The 27,981-nt window shown below is 40.0% G+C and overlaps 1 protein-coding gene across 1 annotated transcript; it reads right to left on the minus strand.

Annotated features, from left to right (window-relative positions):
* Positions 1-24: 24 nt before the first annotated feature.
* Positions 25-27,822, minus strand: rars1 (arginyl-tRNA synthetase 1). The gene is made up of 15 exons (XM_038295816.1): positions 27,665-27,822; positions 25,813-25,947; positions 25,538-25,726; positions 25,265-25,373; positions 23,219-23,319; positions 21,790-21,908; positions 21,564-21,687; positions 19,153-19,282; positions 18,861-18,965; positions 18,160-18,338; positions 17,948-18,057; positions 15,604-15,709; positions 8,079-8,251; positions 6,000-6,247; positions 25-145 (listed from the first exon to the last, which is right to left on the minus strand). Exons 1-15 carry the CDS (start codon positions 27,707-27,709, stop codon positions 36-38), a joined length of 1,983 nt encoding a protein of 660 aa, XP_038151744.1. The 5' UTR covers positions 27,710-27,822; the 3' UTR covers positions 25-35.
* Positions 27,823-27,981: the final 159 nt, after the last annotated feature.

Below are 27,981 nucleotides of genomic sequence, written 5' to 3' on the forward strand. Positions count from 1 at the left end.
CAAGTGTCAGAGATCCTTTTTTTCCTAAAGTGGAATCACATCCTCTGAACAGGGTTGATGCCCAGGATGTCGAAGCCTTTGGCCATGATGGCGGCTGTGGCTTCGCACAGCAGCATCCTCCACATGTTGATTTTGATCACCTCACCTGCAGGAAAACAGAATCACAAACTGAGTTTTCTGTTGTTTTATTAGATCTGCTGATCAGAAAAGCTCATCTGTTTTTTGGAGAAAAGTGTAAAGAAGCAAAACACGAGTCAGTGGAGCAGAATTGATGAATCTATTTATCTATTTGTCCATCTGAAAATAATTTCAGTAGTTTTTTATGTACTGTAAAAATAAATACGTTTAAAAATGAGCATGTTATTTATATTAAACAAAGCAAAAACAAATCTCATATCGTTTCAACCGAGTTGTAGCATCCTCTTCCTATAAATATTAAATTCTGTTAAAAAGCGCTGATCATTGTTTAATAAGATGCTTATCAAACAGACGCAAAATGTTTGTATTCAAAACCTAATGGGTTTAACGGATCAAGTGAATAATTTTTTTTTTTATCCACAAAACTAGGACAAAAAAATCTAACTAAATGGCTGTAGGGAGTAGGGCTGGGTATTGTTAAAAAAATTTCGGTTCCGGTACCAATACCGATACCTTCACTTCGATACCGGTTCCTGAACGATACTTTTTTCGATACCAGTTTTATAATATCAATTCGAAAAAAAAGAAAATTACACAACATAAAATAGTACAAATCTTGAGTTTTATTTTAAGCTCTGTTTTTCCATTTACATTTTTCCTCTTACATAAAAAAATAAATAATTCAGTGTCTAATATTCACTGTTACATTGTGAGGACCTTTTTACTTTGCAGTTTTCCTTTAGAAAAATTACCATGTCTGACAAACAAGCCCGGGATCCTACTGACAGCGCACCGCTGGTATGGGGGGGGTCTGAGCGGCTCCGACAGAAATATTGAAGGCAGGATGAACTGACTGCACTGATTACGTTTTCAGGTGGATTTTCCCACTTAAAAACATAATAAAACTACTTTATTCCCACTGATCACAGCAAATATAGCTGCAAGGCAAATAAAGGATAGAGTAGCTCCGCCCAACGCGCGTCTGACCCACTTTGCGACCGCGCAGCCAGAGCAGCAAAGCTTCTTCAGCAGCGCGTCAGAAGCTGGTACAAGCAGCAAAAAAGGAAGCAGCAGACGTGATTTTGCTGCTCTTGCTGCGTCCAGTTTGAAAGCAGCATGATTCACTCCGCTCTGGCTTTGCTCTGCCCACGGGCTGCTGAGAGGAGGATGGTCGCGCTGGCTGCGGTCCGCTCTTCTTGCAGTCAAACACAGAGCGACTTTCTGCTCTTAAATTATTTCCGTGCACGATGTATTGCATTGTGCACTATTAGCATCAGTCTTAATAAAGTGAAGCCGCACTTTTGACCTGGGGGGCATTTTAAAGGGGTTCCGCGACGCTGCAACCAGTTCACAAAAGATACACATGAACCCTGGCTGTAGGCGTGACCACCTGTGTATTTTTCCTGGATGACGCAATCACCTTAAGTGTTCCAGCCAATCACCGAAACTTGGTACCGAAAGACGAGGCATGTTTCGATACTCTGTAGAACCGAAGCATTTCGGTCGGTACCATAAAAGTACCGAAGTTCGGTACCCAGCCCTAGTAGGGAGAGCGGAGACAGAGGACTGAACAAAACCTGCTCCCGACCAGGTTAGCTTTGGGGAGAATGTTACTATGGCAACAGAATCAGAGATTGAGAAAACTGTCTTTGTGGAACTGTAAATTCTTAGTTTTCTAAACCTGAAATAAGGGAAACTTTTCTGAAAACCAGTTTATTAAAACAGACCCCCGATGCTGTAGCTGTTTTACGTTGATTGCCGGCAGTTACAGAAAGTAAATATTTTAACATTTATTTATTCATTTTAGCATTCATATGAAATGTTCACCCCTACGATATGCTCAGTCGTCCTCCCAGCTCAAGTTTACACAACAAAATATCGCCTTTGTGTGTTTATTTACTCCAGCCGGCAAAAAAAAAAGGGCTTATATGAATCATGAAAAGTACTAAGGGAAAAAGTAATTAAAGGCAGAGATGAACGGATGTAAATCTTTTGGACAGCTGCTCTGGCTGGCTGTTTTTAGAAGAGACAGAAAAGGGAAGAGAAACTTTCCTGCATTTTTTTTAAACCAAACCACAAAATACAACTATAAAGTTTTATCTGGTTTGTGAAAAGAAGTACGGCTTAAAGATATAAGCTCCATTTGGACCCATGATTGGTTTGGTGGTACAGGGGCTTATCGTGTTTAATACGGTTATTTGTAAACATATCTCAATCTTTTCTTACAGCTAAGCCATTAATACAAGCAGGCAAAACAGTCATTCAAATTAGATGTTTTTATTGAACAGACACCTCACTGTCTAACCTACTGATGGTGAGGTTAGGGTGGAGAAACAAACATGTTTCTATCAAGAAGATTAAAAAACAACAGATCAAACGTAACCTGAGAAGATTATGAGATGTGCCACGCGGGGGTAGAAACGTCAACGGCATAGAAAAGAAATAAAGTGCGGCCTTAAAATCTCACAAACACAGAAACCATGAAAATTATCAGAAAACTAATTTCTTGTAAACTTTTTAAAGAGCCTAAATAATGCAAAAGTCAACCCTTTAAATTTTGACAAAGTTGTATTGCTCTTCATTAAAATCCATCTTATTTTGCTTGATTGACGCATGTTTGAGAAACAATGAATTCTGCTCTCAGATCACCCGCCCCCTCCAGGAAGCACTTACCTTGACTGTAACAGTAGAAGAAAACAAAAACTCTTTCTGCTCTAAGTTGAGTCCAGGTGGCTCTTTTAGAACTTAAGCCCCATTTACACTACCCCTTTGAAACCGTGCCGAGAACGGTCCGAGCACGGTAACCGAGATAACTGTTGAGTGCCAATGGAACGCAATTGAACCACAATAAATCTAGTACTAGTTCAACAGTAAGGCTCAGCTGCGTCATCTCCTATGTACAATCAGCTGATCATTTTGCATTTTTTCCCGACATGTCCGACTTCACAATTCGCAGATCTCTTCACCTTTTCATAACATGAACTTCTTCTCAGCCTAATAACAATAAATGTAGGGATGCACGATATTGGGATTTTGGCCGATATCCGATATGCCGATATTTTAAAACTCATGTAGCCGATAACCGATATCGATACCGATGTTAAAGCTGGACAAAAATAAGTAGTCATTGAAATAGCAGTTTTGTTATCCATTTCTGACACTTTGAAAAATAATATACTCAAATATATTTCATATGCTGATATCAAATTGATTTTTAAAAATGCAGTATCGATCTATTTTACTTTCAAAATCTCGTGAAATTTCATCGTTTTGTTACAAACTCTCGTGATATTTTGCAAATTCTTGTGAGATTTTGTTAGTTAAATAGATCGATACCGCGTCAATATATGAACATATAAAAATATGGCAAAATTTTGTGAATTTTCGGGGGATTTCGTAGCATAACGATGACAAATATCAATATTTAATTAGTAAAAGAGATTGATATGGTGTTTTTAAATGGCAATATATCAGCATTTGAAGATATTGGGATATTTTAATGTATCAATATTTTTTCCCTTGTCTTTAGAAGTTTTTAAGTCTGTATAAAAGTTTTTGAGGAAGAAGAAGTAGTATTTTTTTTTTAGACATTAGAAACTCAGAAGCTGATCAAATATCGGGTTAAATATCGGTGCGGTGGCCGATGTCCGATATTCAGTTTAAAGGCCGATACCGATAGGGGGCAGATTATATCGTGCATCCCTAAATAAATGGCATCAAAAGAGCGTGGTGCAACCTAGGATGATACAGAGACCAAGGCTCTTATTGTAATTTGGGCAGAGGACGCTATCCAGGCACGCAAGTTCCTGAATGTTATGGGCGCCGTCGTTTTTGTTTGTGTAATTCTCGACTTGAGAGCAAGGAACCCTTCTAGCGTGACGTGTAAATGGTCGTAAGAACCAAGCCTGGCCCAGTTAACTGATCCAAGCTCGGTCCGAACTCGGTACGGATGGGTTTCAGAGGGAGAGTGTAAATAGTGTAACTGATGTCTCAGCGAGGTCTGAGACTTTCTTCGGACTTCCTAAAGCAAAGGCTAATCACCAGGATAATAGGGTAATTAAATGGCAGCATCCAAAGACTTTTTTCATAACAAATTAATACTCTAGTGTCGATGACAATATTTAACCAAACATATGTCTTACATAGGCTCACAAAAAGCAGGATATGGGACCTTTAACTGAATTTCTACATTTTGGTTTATTTCTCTATTAACTCACATCATATATATTAAGCCCCGCCATGAAGCAAAAACGAAATGAGGAGTATTTTATGCTCATGTTTATCATAAAAGCATACTAATTGTTTCCAAATAGAGTTAAAGTGTCAAAAGAAGACGCTCCTTCTAGAGTTACAGCCTGTGCAATGAGAATTAGCATAATAAATCAACTCTAAGCCTTAAGTGCTTGCACTCCAGCACGGCAGGGATGAAACGCTTCCAGGAAGAAGGACCAACATACGGCGCACAGCTTTTAGTCACAGCCCTATCAGAATGAGACCTCTATCTGCAGACTCACTTCCAGAACACTAAAGCATCTATTTTTAAAACCGAACAGCTATGGAAAGTTCAAAGATCTTTTGAAAATGGACGACAGAGATCTGTAGCTCTGGGCTTTTCTGTCACAGCAACAATAAATAACCCCCGAAAAGTTGCTTTAAATTCTGAACTCTCTCCTGCTTTCCTTCTTTTTTTGTAGTCGCTCTACATTTAACCAACTTTCTCTTTTTTTTGGTAACACAGAAAATGATGTTAATTATTAAAAGACAGGAATGAAGCCCGTAAAAGACATCTGCAGCTTTTCTGCACTTATTATTCCTTAGTTGGCATATGTCAAGAGACGCAACGTAGGAAAACCATATAGATGTCTAACCAGGCCTGCTTTGAGTTATTCACAGATCATTCTGGAGTCTCTTTCAGTGACGTCAAACTTGTGGGAATTAAAACTTAGACTTAGACAGAACTTTATTGATCCCTTGGGAAGACTCCTTCCGGAAATTAAGGTTACCAACAGCTTACAGGGCAAAAAAGTATTAAGTTAAATTAAGTTAAAATAAAGCAAAATACAGTATTAAGGAAGATATGATCATTTGAATGCACAGTGATAAAAATAACACAGCCGTTTTTGGCATTTACTTAATCGTATTTAGTTACTTTAACACAATTGTTTCATGTTAGCAAGGTAGGACATGAAAGAATTGTATCAAACTAACTAAATATCAAATGCCAAAAGCGATTGCATATTTTTTTTCAGTGCAGAACTCTCCACAACAGAATAAAACAAAAGTCTGGAATAAAGGTAACAGACCAAAACAACTAAAACTTCTTAATTTTTCATTTTTGAATGCAGGGAAGCTGTATTTCACCAAATATAGGGATCTGTAGTAAATTATTTAGAAAAATCTGCATTTCCTGTGTTTATACTGCGATCTGGCTTTGGTGGCCGTCCTAAACGAGCTTTGCCGGCGTAGCGTCGGCTCACTGCACCGTATGGAGGCGGTTTAAAGGTCCTCATTGATTAGAGCGATTGACTGTTCGCTGCCGAGTTCACAGCAGCGCAAGAGGCAGCGTAAATTGGTTAAAAATAAATAGAAAACTGGGTTTTGCAGCTTGCAGGGAAGCATGAACAGCTTAATGGGAGGAGCTACAAAAACAGGAGGATGAACCGATCGACAAATGGACAGCTAGACAGAGGACAGCAGCTGATTAGAGGCGCTAACAGATGGACCGATTTAGAAAAAACTGGAGGGACAGATTAACCAGCGGACACGCTGAATGACGGAAGGATGAACAAACTAACAAGATTTGGACAGTTTGATAGAAAACCTGGAATCAGGCATCTTTAAGGGGTTTTATGGAGGCTCACCTGTTTGCCGGTCCTTTTCCACACAGTAGCAGCTGTCGTAGAACTCTGTGAAGGTCGTGGCGAGCTCGTACAGATAGTCGCACAGCGTGTGCAGCAGCAGGTCGTCCAGGATCTTCTGCAGGATCTCAGGGAAGCGCAGGATGCACTTCCCCAACTTCCACTCCTTTTCATGGTCCAGCAGGATCTCTGTGGTCTCCGCTGCTTTCCTGAGCGTCGCCTTGTCAAGGTTAGCCAGACGGGCGATGGACCTGATGGGAGGAAACAGGAAGAGAAGATTATTATTTCTACGCTGAAACAGACGGAAACTTCCATCACTCAGCATAAATGGAAATGTACAGATATTGTTTTTCCACTGAAAAACGTTCTGATTAGATTTAAGGATTTTAACCTTTGTGTCTGATGAGTGGTTCAGTCACCCACTGCAAGTGTGCAACTGACTGACAAATCCTCTTAAGTGAGGCTCCTCACCTCTCCCTGCTGAGAAAAAAAAACAAGCCGAGGATCGATCTCTGCTGCTATCCTGATTCTAACATCTCTGGGAGGCCAGAGAGTTAGAGGGATCAACATCCAGGAGACCCTAACGCTCGATACGTGGGATAAGGAACGCCCCAGAGACTAATCCTCTGCCACAAGCAGCCAGCGAGGAGGATCTGATACAGGTAATGAAAGTATACTAGATGAGCTGGGAGGTTATCTAAAAAAAGGAAAAAAAGTTTAAGATTCTACTTTTTAGAACTTTAGATGTACTGATAAACACAGATTTATCCAAATGCTCCAGCAGAGTCTGAGTCCTTCCAGGCATGAAATCCAGGACAGCAGGAAATGCCAGGAGTCCTGGAATGAACGTGCAGGTTGGCAGCCAGGATAACAGCTTTCCTTTTCTACCCTGGATCCATCAACGCCTCCCGACTCCATGCTTATCAAAGCAACACAGAACTAAGAGGAGACGTCGCCTCCATTTGGATTTCCAAGGTCTAAAAAAAATAGTCTATACCTAATCATTATGATAACATTATTTAGAACTTTTATTTTTGCATAAAAGCTGTATCAGAGCTGCATGCACCTCACTAATGTGGTAAAATTTTAATTCAGCAAGCTGGAATATGAGCTTTTGGAAGAAATTTATTTATTGCAGTTTTTCTTTGCAGATTGGAGGGAAAAAAGGGTATAATATGTTCTTTCATACAGAATTATAATATATTTTATTTGTATTTTGTTATCTCTGTTTTTATTTTCCATTTATTGGCTAACCACTTCACACCCATTGTCCTCACAGGTGATGTTGACATTTAATCCCAGTGCGTTTCAGCAGAGGAACATCTCAGACATGACGGACGGTGGGCTCAGAAAGACCTGGGACATCATGAGCTTCAGACCTACAGCCGTTTAGAAAATGAACGCAAAGGATTTTCCCAAACTTACGGTCTTTTCCATTATTCTGCATGTTGAGAAAAATAGCCAGTTTGTTTGACCCTTTTAATCCCAACCAGAATCTACCAGCTGACCTCAATTGGAGGTCATTTATGAGAGAAACTTTACCAACTAGTCAACATTACACTGAAAAGTATAAAAATAAACCAGGAGCTGTTATTTAACCATTTAGAGCAAAGCATTTGTCTGGTTTTTCTGTTAAAGAAAAACTGAAAGCTTCATCTGAGCAGTAAAATCATTCTGTTAGTAGATTATAGTTATTTTCTCCTCCCCTGTGTTGGTTCCTTTTTGTTCCTTTTGATGCATCTGTCCTGTTGATGGCTGAAAATATGCACTTCAAGGTTAAATTAAACTAAATATCACTTAATGATAAGCCAGAAAAATAAATATTTTGGAGAGTGTTTAATCTATTCCTTAATTGATGTTACTAATAAAGAAAGAAGAGAAGCAGCCATTTTGGTTCAGTAGCGTCTTTGCAAAATTAGTTGTGACGTTCTGATTTCAAAATAGCGCAGTTTGTGGTTTTTAAAGCAGCCTGTGGGCCTTTTAACCTGCCTGCACATCAAGGAGACAAAACCCTTTGCTTCCCCTTTTTAAAGACCTTATGGGTTAAATAAAAATGCGGGAAAGAAGATGTGAGAAGGTCACCTGATGCGGGTGAAGGCGTAGAGCAGGTAAGCTGCCGTGTTGCCCCGGTCATCCAGCATCTTGTCAAAGGAGAAGACGTAGTCGTTGATGCGGTTGTGAGACAGGTCGGCGTATTTAATGCAGCCAAAAGCCACGGCTCTCTGGGCCTTGATGAGCTCCTCTGGACTCAGCACCTGCAGAGACACAGTTCAAGCAGAGGAGTTAAGATCCTGGAGTGAATAAAATAGATGATCACCATCAGCTGATAAAAACTGAAGACAAGAGTTTCTCCCTGTACGAGTCAAAGCAGGCAGCAGAGTCACTGAACCCGAGGCAGAGATTAAACCGACTAATCTGAGTCCGAAACCACGGGGAGCCAAGAGGAGGATTAAAATGAGAGCAGCTGGAAAATGAAAACCTTCAGTCAAGCAGAACGGACCGAGGAGACCCTGTGACAAGACAAGATTTAACCAGACAAGATAGAAGACGAAACATCGAATGAAAGACTCGCAGAAAAATGCAGAGTCATTGATTTCTGGGGCGATCCTCGCCTCTTATGGGACGCCGCGCCTTGCTGCAGCAGTGTTCTGCATGACAACAAGGAATGACGCCTCAAACAGGCAGTGAATATGAGAAACTGCTCTTTAGCTGCGAGCGAATTAAGCCTTTTGAGGCAACTTAATATGTTTTTATATCTGGTGAATTTTCTAATTTAGGTTGGACATCCAACAAGATAAAAAAAAGCTATTTCTATTCCATCTGAAAATGTAGTTAGTGGGAATGTCAACATCGCTCTTCACACTGAGAATATATGACCCTTTAAGTTCAGGAGGCACATGAAGGAAACAAATACAGCGTTTTTAATTTAGCAACACCTAGCTCAGGATTAGCTTTAGCATTGAAATCATAAAGCTGATGTAAAATGTTACATTTTAGTTGTTTAAAAATCAAAAATATTCTCATTAGCTTCTCAAGCTGCTGACTAATGATCCGGAGCAATGGAAAAAAAGAGCAGAAAACAGACATTTTCTAAACTAAAAAAGTGAGAATTCAAGGTTAACCTTCATTTCTACCCAGAAACAAAAAAAGTCGGTAATGATGCTGCTGAATCTTTAACCCAACTCAAGGGGATCCGACGCCTCTGGAAGCTACAAGTTCATTCATAATTGATATCTTTTATTTTCTCTGCTGAAAATAAGGCAAATCTTCAGTAGCAGAAGAAGAGAATTAATTTTACTGTAAGGAGCTGGTTTGTGAGGAGAATGTTTATAATTGACCCTCTGATCAGTCAGTCAGATGTTTAGATGTCCTTAAATGACCGAAGGCAGACTGCTTCCTGTTAGGCCTTCAAATACATCCTGATGATGTATTAAAGAGGCTTAAAAACACTCTTCACTTAAACTTCATGTGTAATAAACATTTTTTTCTGCTTGTTCTTAGTTGCCGTCATTGACAAACAGGAGAAATGTAAAAAAAAATAACATTGAAGATCTTAAGAACAGGCTTTAAAGACAACTGACGCGGCACCACCTGTCCACCAGTCCACACCTGACCAATCAGCAGCTGCAATTCTTTCCCCCCTGCAGGACCTGTAGTCTCTTTATCACCGACAAATTAATGGGAGTATGCATAAAAAATAGCAGAACATGGCTTAATGCTGCCTGTCGGGTCAAAACCCTTCAAACGTGCTTAACCTGAAGCATTTAGAGGCTCAATCATTTAATTATTTAAGGTTTGAAAGAAGGAAAAGACAATGAACTGCTGCTGAACTCATGAGTAGCTGAACAAAGCAGTGATCAACAGGATCTACTTGGCTGTAAATCAGTTCTGCTAACTTTCAGTTAAAAGCATTTAAATCAGTTGGGCTGCGTTTCATAAAACAGGCTCAGTGTGTCTGAGTTTGTGCAGGAGGCTGAGTGATTCTGGCTAGAAGTCGTTGGAATCACCGCTACAAACAGCCTGGTTTGGGTCACGTCTCTTCAGCTTCGGACAGGCGGGAATCCTCCGACTGTTGTCTCTTTCAAAGGGCCTAGTAGTGACCAGACCTTCATCCTACTGGGGGCTTCGATGCCTCTGTGTAAAACGACAGGGATACCTAGAGGGGCGTGGCTTTGAATAATGCCAGTCTGATGTTCAGGTGTTTGCGTTCAAAGCTCAAATTATCAGGAAACAGAACAAAAAAAAAAAAAAAAAAAAAAGAGACGCTGACCTGGTTAGGTTTTACCTGGAGCTCTGGGCGCAACATCAACACTAAGCAATTTCCAGCTGAGCAGCCAATTTCTGATGCTGAGAAGAAGTATGCATGCAGACTGATGCCAGCAGTTTCCCTGCAGGCCCACCTAAACTTGGGCAGCCTGCTCACAGCCTGGGTCAGTGCCCAAGTCTACCATCTGCTAACTGAACCTCATTAAAACCGACTCCAGACGGGCCGCCAAGAACCTCTGCCTGCACGCCTAACGCTGCTCCTTTTCTTCTTCCAGTTTTTCAGGGTTCCTCCTCTCTTCTCATATCAAAAGGGGTTTTGGACCTCAGTCTCAAATTCCCTAAATCCTCAGTTGTTTTAGTCTAATTCTGAGGCATAAAGTTTACGAAAAGGCATAGTGGAGTTAAACGCCACAAATCTGCCGCTATACCCACTTTCATTAATAACAGCATTAAACATCCAGATCATTTAATGTGCTCTGATGATCAGAGCTCTTAGAAAAATGGAGATTAAGGAGGGTTGTAAATAATAATCGTTTGGTATTGATGCAGCTGACGATCCGATGCATCGATGCGTCCTCAAGATAATCGATTCATGTTTTATTTTTCCTCCGGTCTATTTTTATCCATTTGCTCCTGGATGTAATTCTCCCTCCCGTGCTGCGGTGGCGCTAAACCTATCTAGCCCTCCTACCTCGCTTCCTGGTTATACTCTTACAGCAGCGGTCGCAGTAAGCTTGACACTGACATTTTTGATTTATGATTTAAGCTCAATATTGAAGCGTGGTCTGTGCTACACGCTGTGGGTCTAGATACGGCCGAGGCGGTGAGGAAGTGGGGGCGAGTTTAGTCCGACGACGGAGGGACATGAGGGCCAAAAAGAGGGGAGATCCAAGTGGAAAAAGGCTCCCAGCATTCTCGCACACCTCTATCTTCTAGCGGGTCAAACTTCACGAGCTATTTTCCACAATTTAGGTCATAAAAACAAAACAAGCCGACCTCCTGTCTGCGGCACTGTTTGCGGTCAGCTATAATTTGGGGGAGGTGCAGCGGAGCGTCTGTGGAGGGGGCGGGGACGTCTGGAGCCGAGGTATTGCATTGCTCTCATTGCACTGATTTTGTGCAGTATTTATTGATGCAAGGCCTTTCAGAATCTATAACGCAGGGGTATTATTATTTTTCAGTGAATGAGGTTTTAATAGGAATAAGTGGAGTGCAACTTTTCTACTTCTGTTATTTGCTGTTGTTTCTCAAATAAAATGCATAACGATATTACAGCTTTCATTGATTTATTTCAAATTTGAAACATTGTCTAGCCTGTAAGGTGTTAAAGAAAAAAAAAAAAGAAAACCAATTAATGGAATCGAATCGTATCGTGGTGTATTCTTGAGTATCGAAAATAATTGAATCGTTGGGTCAGGAAATCGCCATGATGGATGTGATTTACACCCCTAATTAAGCGTGCAACATGGACAGGAGCCAGAGAGTAGGTTGTTTTCTTTATTATTATCTCTCTCACTATCTTTTACCAGAGCTGCTCCATGTTTATCCAAACAAACAGTAGTTTCGGCTTATTAGTTCCATGGTATCTCATAGTCAGCAGGTCAACACGGGTCTGGTGTCCCCCCCCGCATTGCGATCAGAGCCGAGGTGGTTTTAACGCGGGTCATTTGACCCGTGTTGACACGCGTCAGTGAGCTGTCCCCATTGCCCCTAAAAGCTGCTTGTTCCCGGTTTTAAATGGGTTTTTCAGCCACAGGTAAAGGGTTATATGATACACAAAAAACACTTTAACAATACACTTCAGCAGCAGTATTTTAATGAACACTACGAAGGAATTGGTTTCCATAAATGACTGAGATCCAGACATGTTAAAAAGGTTTTTAAGGCTTACCTTATTGCATTAAAACAAATAGATTTTACATTTAAGAAGATTGCAAAATTTAAATGCTTTAGCAATTAGATCAATTAGAATATTCTGTGCAATATATGTGAAAATAATAGTCATACTACTACCTCACCGTTGCCCCTTACTTACTACACTTTAATGTAAAAGTAAATCCACCTGTATATAAGCCATCCTGATTGTACATATGTCACCTCAAATCTCTGCGCTACTCCCTTGTATTTTTTTTTTTATTTCTTATTTTTATTTTGTTTTTCATACATGTACACTTGCACCATCATTCTTATTTATCTTGATATACTGTATATATATTGTTTATTCTTAATGCACCTTTTTCCTCCTCGTTTGCACCTTCTTTAATTACTATGCCAATATGTGACCAGTGAATTTCTCCACTGTGAGATCAATAAAGCTCATCTAATCTAATCTAATCTAATCTAATCTAATCTAATCTAATCTAATTAAATGCAGATTTGGGTAAAGTGAGGTCTAAAGTAAAAACAAAAGTTGAAGGATATTTTTTTCTCCATCAAGAAGAATTTCAGTATGTTTCAGCATTTTTACTATTATTATTTTTTTAACCACAGAGCAGGATCCTTTTATTTCAGGAGGGAACCCCGTTAGTTCATCTCCAACAGCATTTCCTCCACTTTAATCCCAGAAAGTTATTTCATTCAGAATAATATATACACACAGCAGCTCCTCTCGTCTTTGTATGAGCTTCTTTTTTCAAACTTAAACTGAAGTTAGTCTATGGATTTGAGTCCACAGAGGTCCTTCTTCAGGGTAATTCAATAAACCAACTCAGATCTTATAAACCACTATAGGTTTGTCCTTCAGTCAGCAGGTCACAGCTTCCTGGGAAATATGATTTATTGTGCTTTAAAGGCACCGTGACACATTCAGAGGTTTCATATTCACTGTACTGAGGAAAAGCTTCTCACGCAGAAAAACCGGGGACATCAGACGGCTTCAAAGTACGACGGATAAAATTCAAACCCAGGAGTTTTTCTTTGCATTGAAACTCATTCGAATACGACCGGCTTACAGGATTATTTTTCATGCAGCTTCCAGCTGCTTCACCGGTTCAGGTAAACAGGCCTGATTTCCTTGTTGCAGCTGCTGGATTAAACTGTTTGGTCAAACCGCAGCCTAGGACCATTTTAAAAGCATAAAATAGGCCAATTTTTCCACATTACAGAACAGAACCTTTAGTCTAAATTCACTGAGGAGCAAGTTAAACAGGATAGTGGCAGAAAACTTCTCCTAAATATACTTAGAAGTCAGAATACCAACAATAAAAAACACACTGGCTCTATAGAAAGATCTGAATAAAGACAGCTCAATGCTTTGGCACTTAACTGGGATAAATGTCCCAATCAGAGCCCTAAAGAATTATGGAAGCAATCTAAAAATATTCACACAGTGGTGAGAAAAAAAATCTATTAACATTTAGCAAAAGGTAATATTCTTAATTAAAGAGCATTAAAATATACAGCACTAGTGTAGAAATGTTGCCACTCTCCTTTATTTTTTTCATTTCTAAAACCAAAACAGGCACAACTCTAATTCTAAAAAACAGTGAAAAGGAAACGAAGCCAAAAGCAAAGGAGTAATGAGCCGAGGCAATGAAAAGGAAAAAAGAAACTCCTTTAAGGAGGTTAATCAACATGGCGGATGGGAAGGCAGGTGTATCTCCAACACATCAGAGGGTAATAGCTACATCTCAAAGGATCATGTGCTGTAATTGTTGGCTTTTATATTCCAAGTTATGAGACTGCATTTTTCTTTCTATTATAATATTGAGCCAGATGGACGGTCTCAGGGCAGCAGATGCTCACTGGACACAAATGACTGCAAAATAAAAAAAGGCTACAGGTCACAGAGTGATGGAGGCACAGATGGGAAAAAGAAGAAAGGAAAAACTGGGCACTCTACAATTTATATCGTCATGGCGATATTCACGGTTACCGCCAACACAGTTGGTTTAGCAGCATAAAATCAAACAGGAGAAGTCGTTCCATGTTATTCTTTAGCACCATCTAGCTCCAGCTGTCAAAGGAGAAGCCTTGGCCTCCTGCAGCTTCACTCAACAACAAATGCAGCAAAAAAAAAAAAAAAAAAAAAAAAACGGAAAAAGGCGCCTTTATTTTTCTGATATTGGTTTCTATTCATGACGCATTCAAGGACTGGAAGAAAACTGGACCTTTAAACCTGCAGCTGCGGGAAAAGAAAATGTTTCTTCAGGACATGAATCTGACTTTATTGTTGGATATCAAAAAGGATTATTTGGCAGAAAGATGAGAAGCGTGCAGAACGCTGCGGGATTTCAAGATGCCATGGGGAGAAGATCAAGTTTAGAGGGATTAATTTCCCCTGAAAATCAGCTGCTGCAGCCAACTTTTACAGCAGAAAGCTAACTCTCGTTATGATCAATAGGATGTAACGCATCCCGAACTACGCCGGTGACTGCACGACTATCGGCTCCAGCTTCCCACCAACTCGTCGGGTGAAACCTGCAGCAACAAACATTTTAGAGATTCCATGAAAAGAGGAACTGCTGCAGGGAGTAAAAAAGGCAGCATCTGGGCAGCTGTGAGTTCAGGAAGGGAAAAGGAGGGAGATAAAGAACCCCGGAGGGTGATGCATGCGGGCCGAGCTCAGCAGATAAAACCCAAACTACTGGTCTCGCTTCAGTCCTGCAGTTTGGCTCGACTGGAAGAATTACCGGCTGCCACAGAGCGAGCGGGTCATTACTATAAAAAAAAATAAAAAATCAGCATCGGAGGGAGAGAAACGGAGGCTAAAATAACGAGCTGCCCGCTGGACGGTGGCCGGGCGCTCACTTAATGACCGCTTATCAAAGTTTTAACATCTGACTATAAATATTGATGCAAACTATAACAAGAGCGGCTGAAATAACATCCAGCATCATCCCAAAAGCAATCCCAGCAGAGGGGAAAGGTTTGAGCCGTTAGTCTGAATGATTTATAAACGATGAATGATCTGAAAAGAAAAACAGCAACAGATGGAGATTCTTGAGCTTACTTTTTTTAACAGCTTTTATGAAATTGGATCTTTTTCAATTTTTTGAGCAAATGCTGAAAATGATCAGTGGATAAACTGACATTATGGAAAGCGGAAGTTTGAACTCTGATTTCTATTATTTTCAATTGTGGAAATGAAATATTGTATCTTTGCCGCTAGAAAATGTCTTTTCCTTCCTAACTTGATTGGATCACCTTTGCTTTTCAACTGACTTCCTGTTTGAGCGATCCGCTCTGCTCCAGATCAACGTGTTGTTGGTGCAGCAAGTAAAAAAAATAAATAAGACGTATTATAGAGAACAGCTCTGATTGGCTGGGGGTGGAGCCAAGGCGTGGAGTCATGAACCATTTCCAGAAACCCTTCAGCTGGTAGTGATGCCGCTCATCTCACCTTGTCCCGCTCCTTCTCCTTCAGTTTGTCCATGGATCTCTTTAGTCCCTCCTCCAGCAGGTCCATCAGCCTCACTGTGTCGCCAGATCGCGTCTTAAACTTCTTCCTGGACAGGAAACAACCAAATAATAAACATCAGTCGAACCACAAATACAAGCATTTAACAGAGAGATGTGATAATTTCCTTAAATCCCACAAACAAAAGCTATAACCCTTTATAGGGCAAGTTACTGTTTTTGGTCACTGGGAAAAAAAACTATAAAAAAAGGTAAAAAGCTAATTGGAAAATTAAAAAGTTAAAAAGCCTAGTTAACAATTATATTTAGGTTTATAAACTAAAAAATGTGTCAGCATTAATGCCTCTAAGGTTATGTTGTACCAAAAAAATGTGTGTCTTTCTCTCTCAGAGTGTTTTTCATGAATTTCTTATAGAAACACTTTTGTTATTTTTCTTAATATATTCGCTCAAGTTGGTGTTTCTTGTTATCGCGTTGACATTCATATTTTTTTAATGTTACAAAGGTAATAAGGTCTTGTCCTGGATTCCAATAACACGCTTAGCTTGAAATGTTGATCTTCTAAATATATTTTACTGAGTGCTCAATAAAGGGTTAATCCTTAATATTCACCAGACAACATGATTAATTAGATATAAATGAAAATCAAGAAATCTACCTTAGCTATACTGAGCTGCTCTTATAAAGGCTCACAACATATTTTTAAACTAAAAGAATTGTATTTTTCAGATAAATTAATATAAAATTTTAATATACATACAAAAAAAAAAAATCAAGGTAAAAATAGAAACTTCCCAGTTAGCTCCAAATATTCCCACAGAGCTCAGGACTTAATGCAAAGACGGACGGATGAGAGGAAAAACCTAAACTTAGATGAATAAACGCTTAGATGCTTTGACGCTCCGGATGTGTATCTGCTTCATTTATCGTGTATCATGGCTTTATTTACTTTGTGGTGTTGGATAAATAGTTTTACCATGTTTTTAAGCGAGAGTCCACCTCCAAACATCCTCTGTGCATCAGTTCATCAGGATTATGATCCTACTAAAATATGCGGTTCTTGTTCAGAGCGCCAGACCTCCAGCATACCGCCGGGAGGCAGCGCTGGAAATCCCCGCTGGATTTCCTGCTGCAGTTCAGAGCAGCTTGAAGTGAATAGAAAGATTTTTTAAGGTTTGTGGTAAAAACTTCAATCATCAGGATATAAAATCCAATATTTTACATTGGCAGATTTTAACATTTTTGGTTAATTTAGGTATTTATAAACTGTTTCACCATAGTTCATAAAGATGTTTTAGTGCTGTGATAATGATCAGATCTCTGTTCCTTCTACATAACAATCCATTCTCGGGGATTTTTTTAAACCTGTGGAGTTTAACCCCCTGATATGGATTTATTTTTCATATCCAGACAGAAACAATAACAGCTTGCAGGTAGTGTCCTTCTTTCCCGAAATTAGATGTTCTGATTGGCTGACGCTCCGCCTCCAGCTGCCAAAGTTCAGATTTCTAATCTTCTGCGTTGACGCCACGCCGCACAGACACTCTGATGCGCCGCGGGACCTCTCGATGCTGCTTCCATCGTCCCCCGTATGACTTTTACATGTAAATCAGATGCTTTGATGCCCAGAACACGCTGAGTGTGAACACACCTTAAGGTATAGTGGAGGATGATCTTTTTCCAGGTGGATCATCAAAATAAGCGGTCCTCCTAACTGTCAATCATAAGGCCGTCCTATGTGCTCATCCCCATTTTCACTTACTGGTCGTGAGTCTGACATGGTGAAAAAATTGCAAATCTTTTGGAAAGTAAGCTTGTATGAGCGATGCAAACAGCAGCTTTTAAACAGAGCGTGCACGAGGAGAAATGGGCTCATGCACGCTCTTGTGCGCGCTTAATAGGCCTTCCCTCTCAGGAGCGGGTACAGCGTTGTGAGTGTGCATTTTTATTAATTTCTTTTAAGTAGAGAGGGCGGGTCTTTCAAAAATTTCAGGAAAATCCTCCATTACACCTTTAAGTGAAATAAAATGACAGAGCAAAGACGTGTTTTAAAGACTTGGACTCGTGGTCTGAGCCGTGATTCTAAAGAACAGCTTTTATCTCAGTGAGCAGCTAGAGGAAGCCGGTAAGCAAGTATTAACATTTTTCATTATTAACCAGTTAAATCAGTGGATTATGATGGAATGTTAATGGATCCTAACAACCTATTGATACCATCTTAGCTTCACAGTAATGACCAGATGAATCCATTTCCAAGTAATTTTTCAATTAGATTACTTTAGAAAATTTCTGAACAACAACTCTGTATGAGGTCAAGATAGACTCACTTGTCCTCTCCCAGCACAACCCCGAAGCCAGCGTGCTCCACCCGGGTCACCTGGGGGTCGTACCAGCCAATCATCTGTCCAGCAGCGAAGATCACCTGGAAGTGCGTCCCCTGAGAGAGGAAAGCACACAGAGGACATGGGAGACGGTCTGAACTCTAAGTCACTGCAGGTTGAATGGTTTGACAGCTGAAGGTAAAGACCGGACTCCTCACCTGCCCGCTGTCCGTCACATAGATGACGACGTCAGCTTTCTCCTCAAAGAGCCTCTGATGCAGCGCCGCCAGGTCCGACGTGTCGTACGTGTAGCCGCCATCGGACTTCACCACAGTGAGTGGGATGGACTGACCCGGGACAAAGACGAGTTTACGGCCTTCGTCCATCTGAACCAGACCTGAGGAATAATGGGACAAGATAAACGCAGCGAAAGGAGCCAAAGAGAGATGTATGAGAGTTTTAAAAGAAGTGGGGGAAAAATAGCAGGAATCAAGTAACTGAAAGTTCCTGCTCTTACTAGGGCTGATCAAGAACCTCTTAACTCATTCATTCATTATTTTATCCTCCATTTGTTCTATTCTGTGTATAAACCTCATTTTAAACAACCAGCAGCGTTTCTGAACGCTCCTCAATCTCATTCAGCTGATCGACTCACAACCAGCAGCATCTGGAGGAGCAACAGTTCTCAACAGCACCTGGTGATAGTCTGTTTGACAACTAACTGGTGCACCAATCTGACCTTTTATACTCGAAGTTGGGTTCTTTCACTGTTTTTCGGCTTCAGATCTAAACAAACCTGAACTTGGAGTTCAAAGGGTCTAGATTGAGTCATTTCCTCCCCCGCCAGGTGAACTGGATGCTTAGGTCTGTCAGCAGTAAGGAGAGTTCAGCATTGAATCCAATAATTAAAGCGTCTCACCTTTCTCCTCAAACTCCTTCACCACCCGGGTCATCCGGTCCTGGTAGAACGACTCTCCTCTCTCGATTATCTTGATGTCCAGACAGTCGTAGACCCTCTGAAACTCTGAAACAACAACCATCAATTTCCGCACAACTTGGCTGAACTATCATTTATTTAGGACCTCAGGTCAGTTTCTATCTTTCAAACTTCCTCAATCTTTTTCTTTTTCACCACAGTTTTAAATTATTTTTTATATTTCATCCTAAAACCTGGTAAACGATCCGATTCGGTTTACATTACAAAGTCCCACCTCTCCTGGAAACGTCACAGATCATGTTCCAGGCTTTGATGAAGTCGGGTTCTTTGCTCTGCAGCCTGACCACGCACTGGTACGCCCGTTTCTTAAAGTCCTCCTCCTCATCGAAGCGCTTCTTCGACTCCTGGTGGACAAAAACAAGGAGAGGAAATCTAAACTGAGGGACACGGCAGCAACACCTTATTCCAAAAATAAAATGCTGAGATGCTGGTTGCTATAGTGATCCCTAATTCAAGAGGGGGAACAGGAACCCAGAGCTGGCAGTCTGAACTTCCCTCCAGGCAGAGACCAATGTGCACTGAGGGGTGGCCGAAAACCAGTAGGTGCCAAAAAATGTTTACAGTCAATCTATGCTGATCACAGCAAACCAACAGGAAAATGAACAAAGCATGACATCTATATATACATCTAATAAATCTCTGAAGACAGACCAGATTTTCATGAAACCATTGCTAAAGAATCCAACCACATATCTATACAAAGATGCCGTTTAAATCAATCTATGCTTATGCTATACATAATGTACACATTAAATGAGTTGGAGGTTATTTATCTTTAATTATATAGAAGACTCCTTGATGACTGCAGAGATAAAATATCCCCTAAAAAAAAAAAAAAAAAAAGCTTATTTGTAAAATAGCAAGAACTCTATCTTTGTCATCTTTACTTGCAGCAGATTATGAAAATTTACTGCAGTCAATTTTTGGTTAATATGTGAACTGAAAAATATCAGCATCAGTGCTGCAACCTTCTGGTCCATTTCCAGTGATGGTGAACTCCCCCAATATCATCAGCTTGTAGGGGTGGCCAATGATTGGCTAGGGGTGCCCATTGCCCCTCTTTACCTCCACCCCTGCTCCCCTATGAGAGCTAAAGGTTCTGAACCTATTTAAACATAATTTGGTTTCTCTGATGTAGGATTTAATTTAGAACAATAACTGTTTAATGTTGGTACTACAGAAGAGGATTAGGGCCACTGAAAGAATAAAAAAAGTTAACTGTTTTTTCAATTTTATTTCAGTTTAATATAGGAAAAGAGTTGGAATTCTGAGATTCAAGTCAGTATTCAGAGAAGAAAAGCCAGAATTCTGAGAATAAAAAGCCAGAATTCTGAGAAAAAAGCCAGAATTCTGAGATTAAAGCCAGAATTCTGAGATTAAAGACAGATTTCTGAGAAAAAAGCCAGAATTCTGAGATTAAAGCCAGAATTCTGAAATTAAAAACAGATTTCTGAGAAAAAAAGCCAGAATTCTGAGATTAAAGACAGATTTCTGAGAAAAAAGCCAGAATTCTTAGATTAGAGCCAGAATTCTTAGATTAGAGCCAGAATTCTGAAATTAAAGCCAGAATTCTGAAATTAAAGCCAGAATTCTGAAATTAAAGCCAGAATTCTGAGAAAAAAAAGCCAGAATTCTGAGAAAAAAAAGCCAGAATTCTGAGAAAAAAAAGCCAGAATTCTGAGAAAAAAAAGCCAGAATTCTGAGAAAAAAGCCAGAATTCTGAGAAAAAAGCCAGAATTCTGAGACTAAAGCCAGAATTCTGAGATTAAAGCCAGAATTATGAGATTAAAGCCAGAATTCTGAAATTAAAGCCAGAATTCTGAAATTAAAGCCAGAATTCTGAAATTAAAGCCAGATTTTTAAATTAAAGCCAGAATTCTGAGATTAAAGACAGAATTCTGAGAAAAAAGTCAGATTTTTTCCCATATTAAACTGAAATAAAATTTAAGAATCAGTTAACTTTTTTATTTTTTCAGTGGCCCTAATCCTCTTCCATATACTACACTGTAGTTTTTGCCAGTTGCTTTCAGAGGCACTACACCTGGAACATACAGGCCCCCCTAGTGGACAAAACTTGCACAATATTTCTTTGAGGTGCAACACAAAGTATTCAACTTTTATCGATTAGTCTGATAAACATACTCAGAGGCATTAAGGGAATTTTATCCATATCATTTTTCTCCATATCATTTTTCTTTTTAACCTACCTAGTTATATATTAATGCAACATGTCAAAGGAACAATACAAAGCTCAAAATATATTACAGAGCTCAAAAAGAGTTTTTTGACGTTTGTAATTTTAAAAGAAAGCTTTGGAGCTTTCAAACTATTTTATAAAAAAAAAAAATAAATAACAATGTGTCGAGGAAATTGAAGTCAGTCTAAATGATCCAGCGAAAGAAAAAGAAATAAGCTAGTGATAAACTGAACCTGTAAAATTACAAATCGTCCATGTGATCAGCTCCTTTATCAGCAGGGCTGAAGGTCTTGGAATTAATCCAGGGGCACACTTTGGATTTTAATAATTGCTCCACAATATATGCATATCCAAACATCGAAAAAAAAAACAAGCAAATGTGCTCTATCTCAGAGTGAGCTGAAACCAGAGCGACAGCATGAACTGACCTTATAAAAGGCCTGCAGGTCACTGATGGGCGGAGACACGGTCAGGTAATCTGGAAATTTATCCTGCAGATGAGCGATCAGCATCCCGAACTGAGTCCCCCAGTCGCCGACGTGGTTCAGCCTGCCAACGCCAACAAACAGCGTTACAGATAACGGAGGCGTCCCCAGGAGCCGCCGCCACACAGACAGCTGAGGTTAGAGGAGGCTAGAGCAGGGAGCTGACCGTAGGACGTCGTAGCCCAGGAACTCAAACAGCCGACACATGCTGTCACCGATGATGGTGGAGCGGAGGTGGCCCACGTGCATCTCCTTGGCGATGTTGGGAGAGGAGAAGTCCACAACCACCTGGGCGGCGAGAAGCACAGATGTTGGAGGACAAGACAGTCAGTATTTAATACAATAAAAACAATTATTATGATAGAAATCACTTCATCATAAAAGGTTAGAAAATAGTAAAAGGATTTAAATTGGATCCAAATTAATCGTGCATCGCAGGCCCAGTTTCATCTAATGATTTCAGTTTTGTGTAAAAGATTACTTTTAAAAAAATGCCTTGAAAATTAGACAAAAAAATTATAATTATGCAACATTAATTTAGCGACAATGGGTGAAAAAGATGGACATTATTCATTTCTGTTTGCTTTGCATATTATTTCTCCCCATGAGAGCCACAGTATGCGGGATGAGGGAGCAGACTGTGAATGTCGGCTCAGCGACGAGGATGATGCCAACTTCACCGTGCTTCAGGAATCTGAGCCAGAACCTTCCTCTCTTTCCCACATTTTCTCCCCATATCTGCTGAAGAGAAATCCTCCACCCCATGCAGCTGCCCCATAGCCAAACCATCATCTGTGTGCTGGCTCTCCATGCTTTATGCACCTCTCAGCATATCAACAGGTGCAGACCGCTTAAATGCTGCAGCAGGCATTAAACCTGCAACCAGCCTCTCAGATTAACCAGACTCTGCAAGTCCTCCTTAATATTTAGGATTTTTTTTGTTCTACTTTGCAACATCAATGCAGCAAATCTTACTTCTGCAATTACTACAACAGTCGCCTTTATGGCCCAACTGACCTAATAGTTCATTTTCGGTATTCGGCTGAAGACGTTTGCATCTGCAGAGTTTCTCCACATCAGGTTTAATTTATCACCTGAAATCCAAACATCTTAGTCGCTATTCTGAATGTTCTGAATGTGACCTAGAAAAGGAACCGACACCAATCCGTCTGTGGAGGACGTGTTTAATGTTTACAGGCTTTCAGCAATCCAGTCAGGTAAACATTATTATCAAAAGTCTCAATATTCTATATAAATACTGTGATACTTGATTGATTTATAGCAATGCCTTGATCTTTGTGAGGTTAGTGTGCATCGTAGCAATGAATGCAGTTTTTTTGTTTTCGGTTTTAGCCCAGAATCTTAATTTCAATCCATAACTATTTAAAATCCAACTGGCCAAAAGGCGATCATGTCATTTAAAGTCATTGCATAGTCTGTTTAAGAACTATTTGATTTCAGGATCTCTCCTGTGGTTCATTCATGCGTCGACCGGGTGAGAATTAACCCATAAAAAAAGGTCCATCAGTTTGTTTAAGGCTAAAACCAGAAATGAAAGACCAGCGGGGAGAGATGAAGCTTAAATTTTGAGGGCTGACCTTCTTCCTGGTAGCAAGCGGCGGAGGCTGAACGCCATTGAGCAGCAAGTTGTTCAGCAGTTTGGAGACAAACATCTTCTTTAGATGGATGTTAATAAATCCTGGAGGAAAAGCAGAGAGCAGAGGAATGATGAGACCGGGTCCAAAACAATGAACAAAACCAGGTTTTAGAAAAACTGAACACAGTACAACTTAAAAACAATAACACATATTTATCTTAAAGCAAAAAAAGTGTTCATAGAGCGCAGATCTCTGCAAAGTAACTCATTTTTACCCATATTCACAAAATCTTTCAAAAACAAAGATTCTGGATACAGACGGTGATTTACATCATGAGCATTTATTGGATTGTTTCTCGGACTGAGGTATACAGACGGACAAACAGACTCTCCTAAAGACAGAACCTCCTTGGCAGACGTATTAAAACAATCTAACCCAAGCTTTCATCCTGATGCCGTTTACTTGGTTCTTTTTTTTTTTTAGCTTTAAAATATTGTTTGACCCGAGCTTCATCAGCAAACATAGACGATGTTGTACACCGTTGCCATCTGCTGTCGGCTCATTTTAACATATCAGCTGGATACTTGAACCATGGAAAACATTAAAATACTTTGTGATTTGGGAACTTTTCACTTAAAGGTGCAGTAGGAGATCTTTTCTGACGCATTTTTTAACATGTGACTTAGAGATCTCCCCACTGCCGCTTAGCAAGCAGTGAAATAGAAGGTCTGAAAGTGAAACTAAAACAAATGGTTCCCGCTACAGTGAGAAATCAATGAGTAACATCCACCAACCACAAAACATGCCCCGTTGTACACTATTGGTTCCATGAAACATCAATCATGGTCGTCTGCTTGTCCCTCCCCCCGTGCGCGTACCGTGAAACATGAACGAATCGACCCCCCAATGCTCCTGCAGGACGCCATGGCTGAAAGCTAGCCACTGTTATGCTACGTTCACAAATAAAGAAGCAAGAGCAGCAAAAACACCCATGCTGCTTAATTTTTGATGCTTGTTAGGGGTGTGCAAAATAATCGTGATGATGATGCATCGTGATTCTAATTTTCGTGATCTACTGCATCGATTCTTGATGCCAAGAATCGATTATTAATTTAAAAAAATGAATAAATAAAATTGCATGAATGGTTGGCGAACATCAGCCAAAAACAAGTGCAATACCACTTCCAGTCCAGTAGATGTCGCTGCAAATGTGTTGACGCACGCTGCCTTGTGTCACAAGCATTTCCGGCCGTGGGATACTGTGCTGAGTCATTCAAAAACAAAACATGGAGGAGAAAATACTGCAATGCATCGCAATAATTGAAGTATCGTGATGCATCGTGATAGAATCGCATCGTGACTTCTTTGGCAATACCCACCCCTAATGCTTGTACAAATTTAGTTCAGACCCCCTGCTGAAGCATCTCTGCTGCTCTAGCTGCGCGGTGGAAAAAGTGGGTCTGATGCGCGTTGGGCGGAGCTGCCCTATCCTTTCTTTGCCTGTAACAATGGAAGCTATATCTGCTGTGATCAGTGGGTAAAAAGTTGTTTTAATCTATTTTTAAGTGAAAAAGTCCACCTGAAAACATGGTCAGTGCAGTCAGTTCACCCTATACAGAGCCACCATCATGACACCATCTGTTGTTCAAGAGCACCGCCAACCCGCCTCTCCATCCTTGTCTTCTCATTTGGTCATAATTTAATTGCAGACCAGAGTCAGGAACTGGTTCTAAATTCATAAGCTTATACTACATGAATACATCTCCTAAAAGGTGTGTAGACCTGTTCTTCCAAATTACCAACAATAAAATAAACAGAATTTAAAATTAGAGATTCAATTCAGACAAAAAGAAAGCAAATGTTCATGTTCTAAGTATCATTTACTAAAAGAAGAACTAGTTAAAAATTTAACTTGGGTTTCAGAACCGTTTAACAATTTCAAAGCAGATTTAACATCAAAGTTACTTAAAAGAAGCATTTTAGATGTTTTAAATCTAGAGAACATTTGTGCCATGGCGTGGTTCTGTTCTGTAGTCCAGCTCCCACCTGGTCCCGCGATCTCCGTCCTCTGGATGAGCTCGTTATCGGGCAGGTTCTGGACGATCTTCTCAGCGATCTCCCTCGGGTTCACCTTTGTCCCCTTCGCCTTCAGCATCTGTAATAAAACAGTTCAGACCATTTGGATAACAAAGAGATTCATTTGTAAACAAACATGGTGATCTTTCTTCTGTCGAATCACTAGTATTTTGGGAGCTTATAAATGAGGTGTTTAGAAGAAAAAATGTTAAATGAATAAGAGGGAAAGCAGCAGAGACGTACCTGAGCCATGGCCATAGCGCTGTTGCACTGGTAATCCCCAAACTTGGCCTGCTGGTTGGGCGTAACCGTCAGCGGCGGGTTGTCTAGCTCAGGGTAGGCAGTCCTGATGGCCTCGCCGAAAACATCCTGCAGCCGCTGGTTGATGTTCAGCATGGATTCACCGCAGTGAGTCGAATCCTCCTGAAGACTCTAAAGACGTGAAAACCAACAGAGTCAAAACGACTTTAACTAAAACCTCATTAAGCAGCTAAACTGGAAGACCAGCTGGCGCCCACCCTCTTCATGACATTGAGGCGGTACTTCAGTTTGGTGTTTTCCTCCCGCAGCTCTTCCAAGCGTGCCGACGGCCCAAGGTTCTGCGGCTTCTTCAGGCTCTCGATCTCTGCAGACAGGCTCTGGATCTCCCGCTCCTTGAACAAAAAAAGGCGAAAGAAGATAAATGACCCTTTAAACCTTTAAAACACCCTAAAATATATATATTTCCCTTAAGCTTTTTTAGTCACAGAGACAAGCGTTAATACATTTATCATTATCCATCTTCACTTTCCTAATGAAACAATATCAAACCACAGCATGATGCAACCTCCATTATGTTTCATTGTGAGGATGGTGCGTTCAGGATGAAGTGGGGAGTCCATTTTCCCTCAAAACATTACGCTTTGGATCTGACCAAAGGGTCAAAGGTCAGTCTAATGTGATTGCACATTTTATGGCTTTGTTCTTCAAACACTTCAAAGTGCAACTTTTTTTTTAGTTAAACTTAAATACTCTGGTAAATTTATCAAAGAAATAATTGAAGATTATGTTTAACACAGGTAACATGCCGAAGTCATTAGAGTCCAACTATTCAGAAAATGTAAATTCAGCATTTTATTTACTATTTACCAAATATGTCTGGCATGTATTATGTCTGCGTGTTTTTCCAAGGTGGTGTCAATGAAAGAGATCCAAAGAATAAAACCTGTTAGAAATATTTAGTCATGTACTTTAGTCATGCTTTAAAATAAATCGCAGACAACAAAGGGGATAAACACTGCATTATACCTTTATAAAGACTAACAAAGGAGTTCCTGTCAGAGTAAAAACCAAAAATACTTTTTTTCCCATCGGAACTTGAAATAGAGCAGTAGTTCTCAAACCTGCTCCTCAAGTACCACCGCCCTGCATGTTTTAGATCTCTCTTTGTTGCAGATCATCCGATTCAAATGCATGACATCCTCAGCAGCTACCATGAATAGGCTTTTGCTGTAAAGTGCCGTCCTGTTCCTCGTTCTTTTACACCAGTCAGGTGTTTGGCAAAGAGGAGAAATCTAGAACATGCAGGACTGTAGTACCTAAGGACTAGGATAGAGAACCGCTGGATTAGACGCTCAGAAATCAAAATAAAACTTCATAGCAAAGTGTAAAGGTTGAGGTAACAGCTTCATTGAATTTCTTGTCTGACTGACCCTCATTATATGCTGTAAGAATTAAGATTAAAAATTTGTGAAAGAAATCAAATCAAAAGATGTCCCATATAACTATCAAAAGATAGGAAAACCTGGTATTAGATTGTCAGTTTTAAAATATACCTTTAAAACACAAAAAACATAAAGAAAAATAGATTAGGAGTCTTTTAAGATCTGAACGATAACCAGTTTTTTTTTCATACAGATGGTACAATTCCTGCTAAATCCACCAGATGACGCCAATGGCCTTCCATAAAAAATACCAACTTGAAAACGCACAGTATCTGATGTATTTATGTTACTTAAATACATTTATTATTTAAACCTAAAACGGAAAGGAAATGATCTATGATAAATCTTTATAACACTTGAAACCATTTCATTTTTTACGACTTTGCATAGTGAATGGCACTAAATAAAGAGTAAAAAATTTCATTTTTCCTTTACTAACTTGATTTCATTAAAATGTTACATGCCGAAACCTAAATCAGAGTTCAACTATTTCTAAAATGTAAATTCAGTATTTTTAAAAAGCAATATTTCAAAAATAATAAAAAGAAATCTGTTAATTTGGGAAGTTTTGTATTAAATCCGGCGTAGCATTCAGGTATCCATCACACTGCGATGGTTATCCTAGCAGCTAAACCTCAGCAACTCCCGGCAAAACCCAGCGGCTCACCTGCTGCTGAAGCCGGGCTGTGTACTCTGTCACTGGGTCTCCCATCTGTCTTTAACGCTGGATGAAATCTCTGCTGCTGAATGGAAGCTCAAACTCGTGGCTGATGAAACAAACTGCAGGGGAAGGAAGTTCTGGACTTTGCCTTTTTTACTTTAATGTGTTCTATCTGTGCAGCGCCACCTGCTGTAGCGGAGGAAAAACATCACTAAACAAGCTTGCTAAAACCATAGATATCCATAATAAAGGCTAGATGTCTTACGGCGGAGTCTCAAACGTCATCACCGGCGGCCATCTTGCCTCAGGCAGGCTTTCTGTTG

The sequence above is a fragment of the Cyprinodon tularosa genome, unplaced genomic scaffold (genome assembly GCF_016077235.1).
Source record: "Cyprinodon tularosa strain WSP-4 unplaced genomic scaffold, ASM1607723v1 ctg36, whole genome shotgun sequence".
Classification (NCBI taxonomy): Eukaryota; Metazoa; Chordata; class Actinopteri; order Cyprinodontiformes; family Cyprinodontidae; genus Cyprinodon; species Cyprinodon tularosa.

Bases quoted from the DNA above. Each gene is read 5' to 3' on its own strand.
- rars1 (XM_038295816.1), bottom strand. From the start codon at position 27,709: ATGGGAGACCCAGTGACAGAGTACACAGCCCGGCTTCAGCAGCAG. The intron at 25,727-25,812 runs GTGGGCGCCAGC...TCACGTCTTTAG, and splicing joins GCCTCAATGTCATGAAGAGG to AGTCTTCAGGAGGATTCGAC. The intron at 25,374-25,537 runs GTACGTCTCTGC...GTTTTATTACAG, and splicing joins GCGCTATGGCCATGGCTCAG to ATGCTGAAGGCGAAGGGGAC.